The sequence below is a fragment of the Leucopleurus acutus genome, assembly GCF_964270905.1.
Source record: "Leucopleurus acutus genome assembly, chromosome: 1".
Taxonomy (NCBI): Eukaryota; Metazoa; Chordata; class Mammalia; order Artiodactyla; family Delphinidae; genus Leucopleurus; species Leucopleurus acutus.
Window position 1 is genome coordinate 66,253,359 of NC_139142.1, and position 19,566 is coordinate 66,272,924.

At 39.4% G+C, this 19,566-nt stretch overlaps 1 protein-coding gene across 5 annotated transcripts in view; it reads right to left on the reverse strand.

Moving 5' to 3' along the window:
• NUBPL (NUBP iron-sulfur cluster assembly factor, mitochondrial) overlaps positions 1-19,566 on the reverse strand; it is a gene marked incomplete at its 5' end in the record, with an annotated part of 331,565 nt that overhangs the window by 60,038 nt on the left and 251,961 nt on the right. For all 5 annotated transcript variants that reach the window (XM_082853543.1, XM_082853541.1, XM_082853540.1 and 2 more), the window contains one exon: positions 9,206-9,299. In XM_082853543.1, coding sequence (XP_082709669.1) covers positions 9,206-9,299 — 94 coding nt within the window. The remainder of the gene's footprint in view (positions 1-9,205; positions 9,300-19,566) is intronic.

Below are 19,566 nucleotides of genomic sequence, written 5' to 3' on the forward strand. Positions count from 1 at the left end.
TCAGTCCACGAAGAACTTCCTGCGAATCAACAACACCCGCTTTCCCAAGTTCAAGTTCAAGAGCCACTCAGAGGAGTTCAGACTGGGCATGATCTCCTCAGCCCAGTATTCCAAGAACTACCTGTACCTGCCTGCTGGGGAGAATTTGCAGAACATCTTTGACGAGCTGCCGTTGCTCGTGCACCTGGATTTTGGTGGCTTTGAGCAGCCTGCCTGCATTACCACCAGGAAGAACAAGAAGAGTGTGTGGCAGTCCAGGAGCCGCCAGGTGTCCTGGACTTCAGGACCCACCGGCCAGCAGGTGCACTCTAGCAGCAAAGTCAGCAGCCACCAGGGGCTGCAGGCAGCCACCACTAGTAGTCTCAAGTATCTCTCCCCACCGTGGGCAGGGGCTGCCACATCCATGAGCCTCCTTTCTCCTTCCTCCTTCTCCTGGGCTACCAGGCAGCCAGGTGAGGCCCTGGGGAGGCCACCCTCTCAGGCTCTTTGCTGCCAGCCACCTTAGTGACCATTCTTAATATTTAAAAATACAAAAGTCCCAAAACTACTTAAAAAAAAGAAGCAGACTATATAGAACACTTACTACAAAAAAGATGAATTATTTTCCTATGTTACTTCACTTTACCCCCATTTCACACTTTACAATTTGCCTCAACAAAGAAAAAGCCTCAGACTTCAGAAAGGTTATAAATCTATCTAAAACATCAAAAATACACATAAGTATTAGTGACAATATTTCCAAACAATGTGTATATATTATCAAATACTTAATTTCTAAACCTTCTGATAATTGTCAGTGATATCTCTTGGTTATTTATTACCAATAAATAACTGATTTAAAAAGACATTTAAAACTTCCATTATTTTCCCCAAAGTCCTCATATGTATATAAGAGAGATTTACAACTATTTCTCCATTGGGATCTAGGAAAATCCTTAGAAACAGATTCAACATAAAAGCTAATAGTAACATTAAAATCCATAGCATAAAAAACATATCCACTACCATACTGAAGTATTGTGCATTTGATGTAAACTAATGTTTACAGCTCTCAACTTTAACATTAACTAATTAGCAGGATATCAAATTTTCCCATGGTTGTATTTATCAAAAAGCCAAATTTTCCCAATATATATTCTTATTAAGCATTTACTCAATAAATTATTACTGAGTGCCTGCCACATATCAAGCACTATGCTATAAGTGCTGGAGAGCTATGCACTAAATAGCCATGTTTTACCTAAACAATACTTAAGCACTACTTCTTTTCTAGAACACAGACATACATCACCACCTTTTCAAAGTGTCTATGTTTTGTAAACATGTTTATTCTGGAAATACTTTGAAAAATTTAGTTCATGAATCAGATCTCTAAAGGTAAATTTATATGTTTTTTAATTTAAAAAATTTAATGTTTTTTAAGAGATAAAAATGTTTGCCTGTCATGAAGTGTGTTTTTTTGTATGGCAATAACAAAACATCAAAGATAGCATAAATTAATTTAAACTTTAAGAGTTACCTGAAATAGCGGGGCAGAGTCAAGATGGCAGCACGGGAAGATGTGGAGCTCACATCTCCCCACAACTAGGGCACCTGTGGACGCTGGTGGGGACCTTGATGCCCAAGGAGATGTGGAGGAACCAGAGTGACCAGGTAGGACGTGGGGGGAGTGAAGGAAGAGGAGAAGTGAAGGCCAGACAGGACCCATGCCCCTGAGGGGTGGCTGGGAGGGGGGAGGGGTTCCCACACGGGATCCCCTGGGGAACCTGGGGAGCCTGTAGGATCAGGGGGGAGTGTGTCTAGCGTTTCCCCTGCCCACTCAGGCCCCTGGAAGCCTGCTGGGCTCCTGGGCCTGGTCCTTCATTCTGCAAGGGCCCCTCCAGCTGTGGGGGTCCAGGTCTGGTCCTCTGCCTCCTGGGGCCTCCTCTGGCCACGTGGCTCCAAGAGGCATGGGGGAGCGTGTGGAGAAGAAGAAACGCCAATGGGAAGGGGTCCTTCGGGATCGGAGGATAGGGGGCAATGCGCCTAGAGTTTCCCTCGCCCACTGGGGCCTAGTGAACCTGCTGGGGTCCTGGACCTGGTCCTCCAACCTCCAAGGCCAGAGGCACTCCTGGGCCCCTCCTGCTGCATTGAGCCTAAGCCCCACCCCTTACCCCACCCCCAGGGTCTTTTCCAGCCCCATGGGTCCTAAGCATAGGCTCCACATACTACCTAAACCCCACCCCCTGCCTAAGGCCCGCCCCTCACAGCCAAGGTCTTTTCTGGCTTTTTTTTTTCTCCCCTCTTTTTTTACTATTGTGGTTCTGTTTTACCTTCTGCTTGTTGTTTCAACTATATTTTTATTTTTTATTCTTTCTAACATATCTGTTAGTTTTCTAATCTTATGTTTTACTCTTTGTTATTGTTCTGCTCCTTTTCTTTTTTTCCGCCCAGCACAGCTTGCGGGATCTTGGTTTGTGAGCCCGGGGTTGGGCCAGAGCTCCTGCGGTAGGAGCTCTGAGCCCAAACCACTGGATTAACAGACAATCTCAGACCCCAGGGAATATTAATTCGAGTGAGGTCGTCCAGAGGTCCTCATCTCAGCACCAAGACCCAGCTCTAACCAACAGCCTACAAATTCCACTGCTGGAAGCCTCAGGCCAAACAACCAGTAAGACCGGAACACTATCCCACCCATCAAAAAAAAGTGGGGGGGGAGGGTGACAAAAAAATATGTCACAGATGAAGGAGCACGGTAAAAACCTACAGGACCAAATAAATGAAGAGGAAATAGGTGACGTACCTGAAAAATAATTCAGAGTAATGATAGTAAAGATGATCCAGAATTTCGGAAATAGAATGGTGGCACGGATGGAGAAAATACACGAAATGTTTATCAAAGATCTAGAAAAACTAAAGAACAAACAAACAGCGATGAACAACAAAATAACTGAAATAAAAAATACACTAGAAGGAATTAATAACAGAATAGCTGAGGCAGAAGACCGAATAAGTGAGCTGGAAGACAACAGGGGAAATAACTGCCAAGGAGCAGAATAAAGGGAAAAGAATGAAAAGAATTGAAGACAATCTCAGAGACCTCTGGGCAAACACTAAACACACCAACATTCAAATTATAGGGGTTCCAAAAGAAGAAGAGAAAAAGAAAGGGTCTGAGAAAATATTTGCAGAGATTATATTTGAAAACTTCCCTAATATGGGAAAGGAAATAGTCACCCAAGTCCAGGAAGTGCAGAGAGTCCCATACAGGATAAACCCTAGGAGGAACACACCAAGACACACGTTAATCAAACTAACAAAAATTAAATTCAAAGAAAAAAAGCAGTAACGGAAAAGCAAAAACAACATACAAAGAAATCCTCATGATGTTATCAGCTGATTCTTCAGCAGAAACTCTGCAGGCCAGAAGGGAGTGGCAGGATGTACTTAAAGTGATGAAAGAGAAAATCCTACAACCGAGATTACTCTATCAACCAAGGATCTCATTCAGATTCACAGAGAAATCAAAAGCTTTACAGACAAGCAAAAGCTAAGAGAATTAAACACCACCAAACCAGCTCTACAACAAATGCTGAAGGAACTTCTCTAGGCGGGAAACACAAGAGAAGAAAAAGACCCATGAAAACAAACCCAAAACAATTAAAAAAATGGTAATAAAAACACAGATATCAATAATAACCTTGAATGTAAACGGATTAACTGCTCCAAACAAAAGACACAGGCTGGCTGAATGGATACAAAAACAAGACCTGTATATGTGCTGTCAACAAGAGACCCACTTCAGACCAAGGGACACATATAGACTTAAAATGAAGGGATGGAAAAAGATATTCCTTGCAAATGGAAATCAAAAGAAAGCTGGAGTAGCAATACTCTTATCAGATAAAATAGACTTTAAAATAAAGACTGTTACAAGAGATAAGGAAGGACAATACATAATGATCAAGGGATAAATCCAAGAAGAATATATAACAATTATAAATATATATGTGCCCAACATAGGAGCACCTCAATACATAAGGCAAATGCTAATAGCCATAAAAGGGGAAATTGACAGTAACAGAATCATAGTAGGGGACTTTAACACCCCACTTTCACCAATGGACAGATCAACCAAAATGAAAATAAATAAGGAAACAAGCTTTAAATGATACATTAAATAAGATGGACTTAATTGTTATTTATAGGACTGTCCACCCAAAAGTGGCCGAATATACTTCTTCTCAAGTGCACACAGAACACTCTACAAGATAGATCAAACCTGGGCTCACAAATCAAGCCTTGGAAAATTTAAGAAAATGGAAATTGAATCAAGCATCTTTTCTGAACACAATGCTATGAGACTGGTAATTAATTACAGAAAAAAAACTGTAAAAAACACAAATACATGGAGACTAAACAGCGTGCTACTAAATAACCAAGAGATCACTGAAGAAATCAAATAAATAAAAAATTACATAGAAATGGGGAATTCCCTGGTGGTGCAGTGGTTGAGAGTCCGCCTGCCGATGCAGGGGACACGGGTTCGTGCCCCGGTCTGGGAAGATCCTACATGCCGCGGAGCAGCTGGGCCTGTGAGCCATGGCCGCTGAGCCTGCGCTCCGCAACAGGAGAGGCCACAACAGTGAGAGGCCCGCGTACCGCAAAAAAAAAAAAAAAAAAAAAGAAATGAACGACCACAACAACCCAAAACGTAGGGGATGCAGCAAAAGCAGTTCAATGAGGGAAGTTTATAGCAATTCATTCTCACTTCAACAAACAAGAAACATGTCAAATAAACAATCTAACCTTACACCTAAAGCAACTAGAGAAATAGGAACAAAGAAAACCCAAAGTCAGTAGAAGGAAAGAAATCATAAAGATCAGAGCAGAAATAAATAAAACAGAAATGAAGAAACAATAGATCAATAAAACTAAAAGCTGGTTCTTTGAGAAGATAAACAAAATTGATAAACCTTTAGCCAGACTCAACAAGAAAAAAAGGGAGAGGATGCAAAACAATAAAATTAGAAATGAAAAAGAATTCATAACTGACACTACAGAAATACAAAAGATTATAAGAGACTACTACAAACAACTATATGCCAATAAAATGAACAACCACAAAGAAAGGGACAAATTCTTGGAAAGATACAATTTTCCAAGACTGAGCCAAGAAGAATTAGAAAATATAAACAGACTTATCAAAGTAATGAAATTGAAACCGTAATTAAAAATCTTCCAACAAACAAAGGTCCAGGACCAGATGGCTTCACAAGCTAATTCTATCAAACATTTAGAGAAGAGCTAACACCCATCTTTCTCAAACTCTTCCAAAAAACTGCAGAGGGAGTAATACCCCCAAATTCATTCTATGAAGCCACCATCACCCTGATACTAAAACCAGACAAAGATATCACAAAAAAAGAAAGTTACAGACCAATATCACTGATGAACATAGAAGCAAAAATCCTCAATACTACCAAACAGAATCCAGCAACATATTAGAATGATCACACGGCATGATCAAGTGGATTTATCCCAGGAATGCAAGGATTCTTCAGTATATGCAAATCAATCAGCGTGATACACCATATTAACAAATTAAGGAATAAAAACCATATGATCATCTCAATAGATGCAGAAAAACCTTTTGACAAAATTCAACACCGGTTTATGATAAAAAATCTCCAGAAAATGGGCACAGAGGGAACCTACCTAAAAATAATAAAAGCCATATATGACAAACACACAGCAAACATCTTACTAAATGGTGAAAAACTGAAAGCATTTCCACTAAGATAGGAACAAGACAAGGATGTCCATTCTCACCACTCTTATTCAACAAAGTTTTGGAAGTCCTAGCCACGGCAATCAGAGAAGAAAACGAAATAAAAGGAATACAAATTGGAAAAGAAGAAGTAAAACTATCACTGTTGGCAGATGACATGATACTATACACAGATAATCCTAAAGATGGCACTAGAAAACTACTAGAACTACTCATTGAATTTCGTAAGGTTGCAGGATACAAAATTAATGCATAGAAATCTGGCGTTCCTATACACTAATGATGAAAAATCAGAAAGAAAAATTAAGGAAACACTTCCATTTACCATTGCAACAAAAAGAATAAAATACCTAGGAATAAACCTACCTAAGGAGGTGAAAGACTTGTAATCAGAAAACTATAAAACACTTATGAAAGAAATCAAAGATGACATAAACACACTGAGAAATATACCATGTTCTTGGATTCGAAGAATCAATATTGTGAAAATGACTATACTACCCAAAGCAATGTACAGATTCAATGCAATCCCCATCAAACTAACAATGGCATTCTTCACAGAATTAGAACAAAAAATTTTACAATTTGTATGGAAACCCAAAAGACCCCGAAAAGCCAAAGCAATCTTGAGAAAGATAAACGGAGCTGGAGGAATCAGGCTCCCCAACTTCAAACTATACTACAAAGCTACAGTAATCAAGATAGTATGGTACTGGCAGAAAAACAGAAATATAGATCAATGGAACAGGATAGAAAGCCTGGAGATCAACCCACGCACATATGGTCACCTAATTTATGACAAAGGAGGCAAGAACATACAATGGAGAAAAGACAGCCTCTTCAATAAGTGGTGCTGGGAAAACTGGACAGCTACATGAAAAAGAATAAAAGTAGAACACTCCCTTAACACCATACACAAAAATAAACTCAAAATGGATTAAATACCCAAATATAAGACTGGACACTATAAAACTCTTGGAGGAAAACAGGCAGAACACTCTATGAAATATATCACTGCAAGATCCTTTTTGAACCACCTCCTAGAGAAATGGAAATAAAAACAAAAATAAACAAATGGGACCTAATGAAACTTAAAAGCTTTTGCACAGCAAAGGAAACCATAAATAAGATGAAAAGACAAACCCTGGAATAGGAAAAAATATTTGCTAATGAAGCAACTGACAAAGGATTATCTCCAAAATATACAAGCAGCTCATGCAGCTCAGTATCAAAAAAACAAACATCCCAATTGAAAAATGGGCAGAAGACCTAAACAGACATTTCACCAGAGAAGATATACAGATTGCCAAAAAACACATGAAAGGATGCTCAACATCACTAATCATTAGAGAAATGCAAATCAAAACTACAATGAGGTATCACCTCACACCAGTCAGAATGGCCATCATCAAAAAATCTACAAATAAATGCTGGAGAGGGTGTGGACAAAAGGGAATCCTCTGACACTGCACTGTTGGTGGGAATGTAAATTGATACAGCCACTATGGAGAAAAGTATGGAGGTTCCTTAAAAAAGTAAAAATAGAACTACCCTACGACCCAGCAATCCCACTACTGGGCATATACCCTGAGAAAACTATAATTCAAAAAGAGCCATGTACCACAATGTTCACTGAAGCTCTATTTACAAGAGCCAGGACATGGAAGGAACCTAAGTGTCCACCAACAGATGAATGGATAAAGAAGATGTGGCACATATATACAATGGAATATTACTCAGCCATAAGAGGAAATGAAATTGAGTTATTTGTAGTGAGGTAGATGGACCTAGAGTCTGTCATACAGAGTGAAGTCAGAAAGAGAAAAACAAATACTGTATAAGACATATATATGGAATCTAAAAAAAAAAAATGGTTCTGAAGAACCTAGGGGCAGGACAGGAATAAAGATGCAGACGTAGAGAATGGACTTGAGGACACGGGGAGTGGGAAGGGTAAGCTGGGACGAAGTGAGAGAGTGGCATGGACATATATACAGTACCACAAGTAAAATGGATAGCTAGTGGGAAGCAGCTGCATAGCACAGGGTAATGAGCTCAGTGCTTTATGACCACCTAGAGGGGGTGGGATACGGAGGGTAGGAGGGAGACACAAAAGGGAGGAGATGTGGGGATATATGTATATGTATAGCTGATTCGCTTTGTTATAAAGCAGAAACTAACACACCATTTTAAAGCAATTACACTCCAATAAAGTTGTTAAGAAAAAAAAGCTCTTAGAGGAAAACATAGGAAAAACACTCTTGGACATAAACTACAGGAAGATCTTTTTTACCCACCTCCTAGAGTAATGAAAATAAAAACAAAAATAAACATATGGGACCTAAGGAAACTTAAAAGCTTTTGCTCAGCAAAGGAATCCATAAACAAGATGAAAAGACAACCCTCAGTTTGGGAGAAAATATTTGCAAATGAATCAGTGGACAAAGGATTACTCTCCAAAGTATATAAACAGCTCATGGAGCTCAATATCAAAAAAACAAACACCTCAGTTAAAAAATGGGCCAAAGACCTAAATTTCACCAATAAGATGCTCAACATCACTATTTATTAGACAAATGCAAATCAAAACTACAATGAGGTATCACCTCACACCAGTCAGAACAGCCATCATCAAAAAATCTACAAACAATAAATGCTGGAGAGGGTGTGGAGAAAAGGGAACCCTCTTGCACTGCTGGTGGGAATGTAAATTGATCCAGCCACTAGGGAGAACAATATGGAGGTTTCTTAAAAAACTAAAAATAGAACTACCATATGACCCAGGAATCCCCTGCCGGGCATATACCCTGAGAAAACCACATCAAAAAGAGTCATGTACCACAATGTTCACTGCAGCACTATTTACATAGCCAGGACATGGAAGCAACCTAAGTGTCCATTGACAGATGAATGGATAAAGAAGATGTGGCACATATATACAATGGAATATTACTCAGCCATAAAAAGGAATGAAATTGGATCTTTTGTAGAGATGTGGATGGACCTAGAGTCTGTCATACAGAGTGAAGTAAACCAGAAAGAGAAAAACAAATATCATATATGAACGCATATACATGGAATCTAGAAAAATGGTACAGATGAACCTATTTTTGTAGGGCAGGAATAGAGATGTAGACGTAGAGAACGGACATGTGGACACGGGGGTAAGGGGAGGGTGGGACGAACTGGGAGATTAGGTTTGACATAAATACACTACCATGTGTAAAATAGATAGCTAGTAGAAACCTTATATAGCACAGGGAGCTCAGTTTGGTGGTCTGTGACGACCTAGATGGGTGGGATGGGGGGGTGGGAGTTCCAATAGGGAGGGGATATGGGTGTGCATATAGCTGATTCACTTCATTGTACAGCAGAAACTAACACAACATTGTGAAACAATTTTACTACAAAAAAAAAAAAAAAAGAAAGAGTTACCTGAAATAGGAATATTCTGTGAGACTGATAACTGCACATCTCCAGTTCCTGGTGGCATGTCAACAACTAAATAGTCCAGTTGACCCCAATCTACCTAAAAACCAAGATGACACAAATAACATCACTGTATAAACAAATGTGGTGAATAGTGATATAAACAAAAATAAATGAATTAATAACAAAGCTAAAATAATAGCTTTCACTTGAACCATTAGTAAATGCCAGGGTCTGTGCTGAGGGCTGATAAATGGATGAAGAAGAAACAATCTTTGCCTCTAGCAGAACTTTTCTGACCAATAAGGTTAAATTTTCAAATGACACCACAAAACACACACATACCATAATGGCGAACCCCTTGCACAATGGACTTCTATTCAGGACCACTCATTTATTCTCACTGAAAATAGCCCGTATTTTACCTAAGGAGGTCTTAGCTTTTTGTCCTTTGTGGTTTTTGGTACAGTGTTTCCTATAGCAGATCTTAATATAAGTTTTAAGTTTATTATTTTTCCTTCATAAAACACACTAATAATGAAAACCAAAACTTAATAAGAGAATTTTAGAAATATACCTAGAGTTCCAAATTAACATTTTGATTATTTCTTTTCAGGCACTTTTCTAAGTATCTATATCTAGAAAAATCAGCTGTTTAACCAAGTCCTTAATGCTCAGCCTCAATTAGATAGGGCTCAAGGGTACCTCAGGCTCTTTTCTCCTCAAGTGGTTCTTCCTTCTGAGTCCCCAGTTTCAGTGAAAGGCCCTAGGATCCCCTTAGTTACCTAAGGCAAAGGCTTGGGATAATACTTAACTGTTCCCTTTCCCTTGTTATCCCCAGTTACTGATTATGCCTTCTAAAAATCTCTCAAATGTATCCATGTCTCTCCTTCTGCATGGCCGAGAACCAAACATAGGTCACTGGCATCTATCACTAAAGTCTCCCAACCAATCTCTCTGGTCTAGCACTGCCCATACAGTGTGTTCCTAACACCAGTGAAAATTGGTTTGATAGTGCCACTTTTTTGCTTAAAACTCTTCTATTGCTTTTAGGATAAAATCTAAGTTTTAGCTTCAGAACCTCTGCCTGGTCTTCTTCACTTGCTAATTCCTCCTCATTCTTTAGATCGTAGCTTGAAATTTACTTCCCATAACTTCCATTAAAGATTAGATATGGTGTTCCTACTATGTAGGAACAATTCTTCTAATCGTTTGTTCATTCATTCATTCATTCATTCACCCAACAAATGTTTATTGAGTACCTACTATATATTAGGCATTGAGCTAGGTATTGATAATTAAATGGTATCATGGTCCCTAGCCTCACAGAATTTACAATACAGAGGGAGACAGATATTAAGCACATAATGATATAACCTGTGCAAAGAAGTTAGAGAAACCGAAAGATCAACATAGCTGAAGAGCAGTGCAGGGGGAAAGATGGCATTCATTTACTGTTATTTCAGTATCTGTCTTCTCATGAAACTGTAGATGACAGAATACGTAACAAAGAATGGATACATAGGAGAGGCTCAATAAGTTTTCTTTCAAGAAATGAATGAATAAATAAACACATGCAAAGATCCAAAAATTTTTAAATGTAAATCATACTGTGTATATAATCCCATATCCTGTTTCTTAAAACTTAATAATGTGAAATAAGCCTTTTCCATATAATCACATATTTTTAAAATTTAGATGATATTGGGCCAGATGGATTCATTCATGTATTAACACATTTATTCAACACATATTTACTGAGAATTGATGCCAGGCACTGTTCCAGGTGATGAAGATACAGCAGTGAAAAAAACAAAGTCCCAGCCACCAGGCAACTAATGTTTTAGTGAGGAAGACAGGTAGATAAACAGGCAGAAAGACAAGCAAATCAAAGACAAGTGCTACAAAGAAAACAAGTACCCCTTACTACACAAAATTACTTGGTTCCTGATTTGGATATATCCAGATCAAATAGCAAGAGACAGTTTTAGGGACTTCCCTGGTGGTCCAGTGGTTAAGACTCCGTGCTTCCAGTGCAGGGGGCACAGGTTCGATCCCTGATGGGGGAACTAAGATCTCACATGCCACATGGCATGGCCAAAAAATAAAATTAGAAAAAAAGAGAGAGCTAGTTTTAAAATCTTCAATTCCTGAATTTCAGAGGGCAAGTAGTAAGAGTTCAGACAGCTAAGGATTTATCAAAGAATTTCTTTGAGTCTCTTCAGTTCCCATGGTCCGATGGTGAGGAACACATGAAGAAGAGGGAAAAGGAATAGAGTGGTAGAAGATGCTACTTTTGACAGGGTGGTCAGAGCCTGGAGTGAAGTGAGAAAAATAACTGATGCAATTCTCAGAAAGCATTCCAGGCAGAAGCAGTAGCAAGTACAAAGGACCTGAGATGCGGATATGCTTGGCGCATTCAAGGGATAGCTAGGAAGGCAGTACAGCCTTTCTAAAATAGCACTCCCCCAACCATCAGTCTCTTTCCTTCTCTGAATGTGTCCTTCTTCAACACATTTATCAGTATATGTCATGATATACTGACATGTCTTTTAGGAATTCTATAATATTTCTCAAACACAAGTACTTGACACTGATTTAATGACACATTTTAAGAGAATGATGAAATGATGAACATGAAGTAGTTCGTTTTCAATATAGGGTTTCTTGGTTTGAAAAATAGTTACCCCTAAGTTACCCATGACCATCATCTATGAAACTATTTACAAAAAAGACAAAGGATACTTTTCATTTTATATCCTCTGCACTGAAATTCCTAGCACTGGCAGACTGACAAGTCTCTTTGTTTCAGAGGACATCAAATGACTGGTGCCAACAATTTATCATTGTTGTTCTTTGGCATTTAATCATATTTATCACATTGGCTCCAATTTCTTATTTCTTTAAAGAGAACTGCTATTATGGTTCCAAGGAACTAAAAATATATCACTGTTAAGACAATTAATTTCAAATGACTCAAACTGAATTCAAATTTTCTGGGGGAAAAAAAAAACACCTGGACCAACACCTTCATCTCACATAGTAGGCATTTCACAAAGGCTTGCAGACTTGAACAGAACTGAAGTCAGTATCTGAGTTCCAGTTTTAGAGCATTCACTAATATTAATATTGAAATATACTGGCTGCCAGGAAGTTCCAGTTCTCTTACAAAATAATCACCAAAGCATTGATTTTAGAATGATTTAGGGATTCTCTAGATTCTTCTCAGTGTTTGTTTACGCATATAAATTATTTATTACTAAATATAGAGAAGTAAGTACTAGCAAAACACCCAGGTATCTCATTTAGTAAAACCAAGCGACCGATCCAGATTTTGTGTGGCCTGAACCATATACAATTTGGGTGGTCTTCTCTAAGAATTAGAATGCAGTTAGGAATGCAAAATTTGGTACAAAAGTAAATATTTATTTAGAATGTACAAGAAATCATCATAAAATGCTGGAGCCTTAGAGATTCAAGTTCCTTTCTCTGAGGTCTCTTGAACAACAGAAATGCTTACATAGAAATGCTTCCTGACTGCAACCGGCTTCCTCTCTCCACTGAGAACACTCTACAACTCCCAGCACCTCTTAGGAGGTGCTTAGGAGTGTGGAACCCTGAACTTAAGCTTCATTAGCCTCAAGGTAACCCCACCTCTAGTAAAACCTGCTTGGCTCCCTCTCAGGCTCCAGACTCAGAGGATCCCAGCAGAACAGACTGAATCAGTCTAGAAGTGGAGTTACCAAGGTAGTTCAGAGATGCCCTGTGGATAAGGAGGCAGTGCTGCAGCAGAGAATTCAGCAGTGCAGCCAGGAAATCAAATATGTGCATTACATCTAAAGAGGGACACAAACAGCATAATGGGAGGGTAAAAAAATAAAATAAAATCCAGTGGTCAGGGCAATAGTGAAGGATGGGATGAGGTACAGATTAGGGGCAGCATTCAGACCTGAGTCTGCCAACAGAGGCTTTGTGCAAGATGCCTCTTTTACACAGTAGTACATAACCTTTATTCCCCTCTAAAGGGTTTGAGATACAGGACTTCTGGAATCAAATATTGATATAATGTAGCCACTGAGCTTTTGTCCAAAGCCATTCATATAACATTAGAACAGCTGTTTTTTCATGTGTCCTATAAATATGCATTTGTAATTGCTATAACAGCACAACCTATGGTATTGCTTTTGTTTTTTACTGCTCTTTCTCTTTGTTTATTAAGACAACCAACACTTGAAGTTTATGCTATCAGAAATAACTACTGGGACTTCCTTGGTTGCACAATGGTTAAGAATCTGCCTGCCAATGCAGGGGAAATGGGTTTGAGCCCTCGTCCGGGAAGATCCCGCATGCCACGGAGCAACTAAGCCCGTGAGCCACAACTACTGCGCCCCCATGCCACAACTACTGAAGCCCATGCACCTAGAGCCCATGCTCCGCAACAAGAGAAGCCTGTGCACCACAACAAAGAGTAGCCCCCGCTCACTGCAACTAGAAAAAGCCCACACACAGCAACAAAGACCCAATGCAGCCATAAATAAATAAATACATTTATTTAAAAAAATAATTACTAAATCTCTGTTAAATTATTTTTATTTCTTTCTTGTCAACCTTACACAGGGAAAATATTCCAAACTAACACTGACTGGGGTAATTTTAGGCCAACATGTCTTCTCCAAACAATACTTTGTATTTTATATTCAGAATAATGCCTGATAATCTGAGGGTAACTCAAAAACTCAAATAAAGGCAATTCCCTCTTTTCTGAGGAATGACTGGGAGATAAAAGTGTGTCATATTTGGACAGATAAGGCTATGAAGACATCAGGACATCAGTTATGAAGAGTGTGGTGCTATGAATGGGTAAAGAAGGTGGACCACTTTCTTCCATGGATACTTCTATTAAGAAGCTGACCAAAGCAGCAGCTATCAGGCCTTGCTTCAGAGGATGCCAGGAGCACAAGTGCAAAGTGGCTGAGTTGTAAGTGTTGAAAAGAAAGGGCCCATAGATGCATTCCATTTTTGGCTTCTCAGCTGGCGGGAGCAGTGTACCACAGTCAACCTCCAGGGTAGCAGACTCCATCATCAGCACTACACAGGCCACGTTTAAGTACCACAGGGTCAACATGTGCTTTTCCAAAGCAAAGGCAGAGTGTCCCAGCTATCCCAGGTCTGTCAGCAAGGCCAATGTGAGCCAGGTGAAAACAATATCAGCAGGGATGGGCCCTGGGCCCCTGTCGAATCAGGGAGGAAAATCACTGCCAAGAAAGAGAGGCAGAGCTATAAACTGCTAGAGCCAAACTGGTGGCCAAGACTCCTGAGGGCAAGAAAAAGGTAACTTAAGAATGAAAAGAGGAATCACAAAGCAGGAGAAATGAGACAAAATCTAGACTGAGTAATTTAAAAGTGGGCTGTGTCCCGGCAGCCCATTCATATAATGCTTAGAATATTCCATCAGTGAGAGGGCAAATTCTTAAAGGAAGTTGGGCTGAGCCAGACACTGCCTCTTTCCTTCCTGTCTGCTCTTAATTAGTCACTGAAGAGTTGGTTTTGACTCTTATGCCTACTTGACTCATAATTAGTAGATCTCAAGGTAGTGTCCTGATGTCTGACTCTGTCTGTCTGGCCTGGTCTGTATCTGTTGCTACTTCTATCCTGTACCTAAGTCCTGCTACCTGTTCCTGACTTCCTGGTTCTCCAACCACTGTTAGGCATGTTTCAACCCTAATAGCAAATAGAACAGTGTACCTGTGCTTTGCTTAGAATCCCAGACATGAAACCATGCCACTATTGGCATAGGAGATGCAGCTAACCTTGTCTCAGGCCCATGGACAAATATGTCAGGCAAATCATCAAGCTCCTAGGATTTTTGATTCAACTAATTTCCAAGGTTTGAATGGGTCTTCAAGCTCTAAGAATTCTACGGTAATTATTTTTATACAAAATTATCTCCCCAACTTCAGTGTAAGCTTCCTGACAGAAGAACCCATTCTTTATACATCTCCAGACTCCCTTTCCACAGCCAATCCCCTCTCTAATGAACCAGTGTTCAGTGTTCAATCAATAACCACTGACTGATTCTAAGTCAAGTTGCTCCTTACAATTTTTTTTTTTTTAAACTTCTTTATTGGAGTATAAATGCTTTACAATAGTGTGTTAGTTTCTGCTTTATAACAAAATGAATCAGCTATACGTATACATATATCCCCATATCTCCTCCCTCTTGCGTCTCCCTCCCACCCTCCCTATCCCACCCACCTAGGTGGTCACAAAGCACCGAGCTGATCTTCCTGTGCTATGTGGCTGCTTCCCACTAGCTATCTATTTTACATTTGGTAGTACATATAAGTCCATGCCACTCTCTCACTTTGTCCCAGCTTACCCTTCCCCCTCCCTGCATCCTCAAGTACATTCTCTACATCTGCGTCTTTATTCCTGTCCTGCCCCTAGGTTCTTCATAATCTTTTTTTTTTTTTTAGATTCCATATATATGTCTTAGCATATGGTATTTGTCTTTCTCTTTCTGACTTACTTCACTCTGTATGACAGACTCTAGGTCCATCCACCTCACTACAAATAACTCAATTTCATTTCCTCTTATGGCTGAGTAATATTCCATTGTATATATGTGCCACATCTTCTTTATCCGTTCATCTGTCGATGGACACTTAGGTTGCTTCTATGTCCTGGCTCTTGTAAACAGAGCTAAATGGAGCTGCAGTGAACATTATGGTACATGACTGTTTTTGAATTATGGTCTTCTCAGGGTATATGCCCAGTAGTGGGATTGCTGGGTCGTACAGTAGTTCTATTTTTAGTTTTTAAGGAACCTCCATACTTTTCTCCATAGTGGCTGTCACATTCCCACCAACAGTGCAGTGTAAGAGGGTTCCCTTTTCTCCACACCCTCTCCAGCATTTATTGTTTGTAGATTTTTTGATGGTGGCCATTCTAACTGGTGTGAGGTGAGACCTCATTGTAGTTTTGATTTGCATTTCTCTAATGATTAGTGGTGTTGAGCATTCTTTCATGTGTTTGTTGGCAATCTGTATATCTTCTTTGGAGAAATGTCTATTTAGGTCTTCTGCCCATTTGTGGATTGCTCCTTACAATTTTATTATACTACTAAAATTAAATTTTTTGCCATGTGAGGTACCTTTTATATAAAATATAAACCTAAAATAGAACACAAAATAGGATTAAGTCTGAACCATATTTTTTGCTCTGCCCAGTGATTTATTCATAAAATCATGCAATATTTTATTTCGGTTGCAAGAAGAAAACTGCTATAAAGGTGAAATTATTTAAATATAAATACCACAATAAAAATCTGAATAACAAAAAAATTTCTACTTGAGTTGATGGCCTACTGGCTTGTGGAAATAAATGACACAACAAAATATAATGAACTTATCCTTGAGACTATTTTGATAACAGCTGACCCAGTTATAAGATGAAAACACATTATTTAAGTTACAACAATGATCTAAAAGTTCTTCCCTAATATTTTCATTTTTTTCGGATGAAAGTTCTCTAATCCATTTTCAACTTTCTTCCATTCTGGGACTTCTCTGGTGGAGCAGTGGTTAAGAATCTGCCTGCCAATGCAGGGCTCGAGCCCTGTCCTGGAAAGATCCCACGTGCCGTGGAGCAACTAAGCCCGTGCGCCACAACTACTGAGCTTGTGCTCTAGAGCCCACAAACCACAACTACTGAAGCCCACGCGCCTAGAGACTGCGAACAGCAACAAAGAGTAGCCCCCGCTTGCCGCAACTAGAGAAAGCCCGCGTGTGGCAATGAAGACCCAACACAGCCAAAAATAAATAAAAACAAATAAATAGATTTATAAAAAAAAAAAATTTCTTCCTTTCTGTAGGAAAAGGGGGTAGGGGTGGAAAACTTCTTGACTAAATCCCTCCAAAGGCACTACCAACCCATGTGATAGCAGTAATGTTTTGAGAAAGAAAGAGAAACTTTACTCTTTATCTTTCCCTTTATCATCATCTCACATTTCCTTAATTGTTCTAGCAGATATAGAGCAAGATTGACCCTGACAACCTGGAAATAGCATCAATTCACAGAGGACTTCTTACCCAAAAGTTGATATATGGGTCAATCTTTGGTACCTAGTTTCTAAAATAATGTTTAAAAGATTATCCAATTCCCAGGCTAGCCTACAGACGTCCCATGTAAATCCATAGTACAACTGAAACAGTAAAACTTCACAATATAAAAATAATGATGTTATCACAAAAGTAACAATATTTTAGTTAATTATGAGAACATCTCTCTAAATTCTCCAGAGTCTTGCTTTAGGCCACAGATGTTCATCACCTAGGAAGGAGATGTTAGTGAAGGATAGGACTGCTACCAAAAAGGCCTAAAATATTACAAACTTTCCTGAGAATCATGATATTTTTATTTTTAAAAATTACTAAAAGAAATTAAAAAATAAAAACTCTCCCTATATACCTAAAGGCTGAAGCTTCAATTTTTTTTTTAAGTAGGAGTAACAAATCACTTTATTAATCTAATCTGGGACAGTTTATAAAATATATTTAGATGTGTGGTACTCCCTTTAATTAGGAAAACTATAAAACCATAATACTCTTTAAAAAAAAATCCTTAGAAAAAATATTGTACTTGGGAGGATTCAAGGTCCTGAAGGAGCAGGATAGTAGCTGCCATAGAAGCTGCATGGAGCCCCAGAGAGGATTCCTAGTCATTGTCCAATGGCTTTGATGGTTCTTAAAGATGTTACTGAACTTGAGGGACACTATGTTCCAGCAGAGCAGTCTACCCAGTGTAGTACTGCATGCTAGAGATGATCTGTCCCAGTCAAGCTTATTTCTTTAGCTCTAGTTACCTGTGACCTGGAGTCCTACATTTGAGTCTTACGGGCCATCAGATCAAACTGGCTAGTGAATAGGGAAGAGGTGAGGGGAAGGGTCTACAGGTAACAGGTAAAGGGGTACAAATGGAAATGAACAGGTAAAGGGGTACAAATGGAAATGAACAGTTAATGAGAGCCTATTATAGGGTAGATACATTTACATAACATTGTAAAATGGGCATTATAAACTCTTATTTTACAGAGATAAGAATATTCAGGATTAGAGAAGTTAAGAAAATTGCCCAAGGCCAGGCTGATGGTGAGTGATGGAGATGGGATATAAATCCTGGTCTGGGTGACTCAAGTCATGCTCCCAAGTCTCCCAGAGAATTGGGTGCAGTGTCACTATTCTCCAAGCCCCTGAAGATTTCTGCTACCACAACCCCAAGAACAAATGAGCTTTATGAGACTTCCCCGGTGGTCCAGTGGTTAAGATTCCATGCTCCAAATACAGGGGGCCCAGGTTCGATCCCTGGTCTGGGAATTAGATCCTGCATGCCACAACTAATAGATCCCACATGCCGCAAAGAAGATCCCGCGTGCCGCAACTAAGACCCAGAGCAGCCAAATAAATAAATAAATATTTTTTTAAAAAAGAACAAATGATCTTTACTATAACACTTTTTCAGAGTATGATAAAATACATATATAAAGTAGACACTATAGACCCACAGAAAATTATTTACTTAGATAATATAAGTAAGAAATAGAAGAATTATTTGTTTCCTTTTTTCCCCCCTCCCATTTTCCTAGTTAATTATAATGATGTTTCTTCTATTTCTGAGCATTTTTTAATGGTATATCACAGTATTCTTTCCTTACATGATCCTTTAAGAGTCTTTTATATATTAAAGCATGGTCTTGGGGCTTCCCTGGTGGCGCAGTGGTTGAGAGTCCGCCTGCTGATGGAGGGGACACGGGTTCGTGCCCCGGTCTGGGAAGATCCCACATGCCACGGAGCAGCTGGGCCCGTGAGCCATGGCCGCTGAGCCTGCGCATCTGGAGGCCACAACAGTGAGAGGCCCGCGTACCACAAAAAAAAAAAAAAAAAAAAAAGAATATTTTATCTTTCAATAATCCACCACTAAATTCTAGTTTTTTTTTGTTTTTTTTTGTTTTTTTTTGCTGTACGCGGGCCTCTCACTGTTGTGGCCTCTCCCGTTGTGGAGCACAGGCTCCGGACGCACAGGCTCATCGGCCATGGCTCACGGGCCCAGCCGCTCCGTGGCATGTGGGATCTTCCCGGACCGGGGCACGAACCCACGTCCCCTGCATCGGCAGGCGGACTCTCAACCACTGCGCCACCAGGGAAGCCCTAGTTTTGTTTTAAGTCAATAACCATCATTCTACCCACCGTCTATTTTTATTCTGAAAATTAAAGATCTAACTCACATCAAATAGAAAACCAACTGTGAGAAACTGTAGCTCCATATTCAGTTACATTTTAAGTATGAGCTATTATAATGCAGCTTTCAGA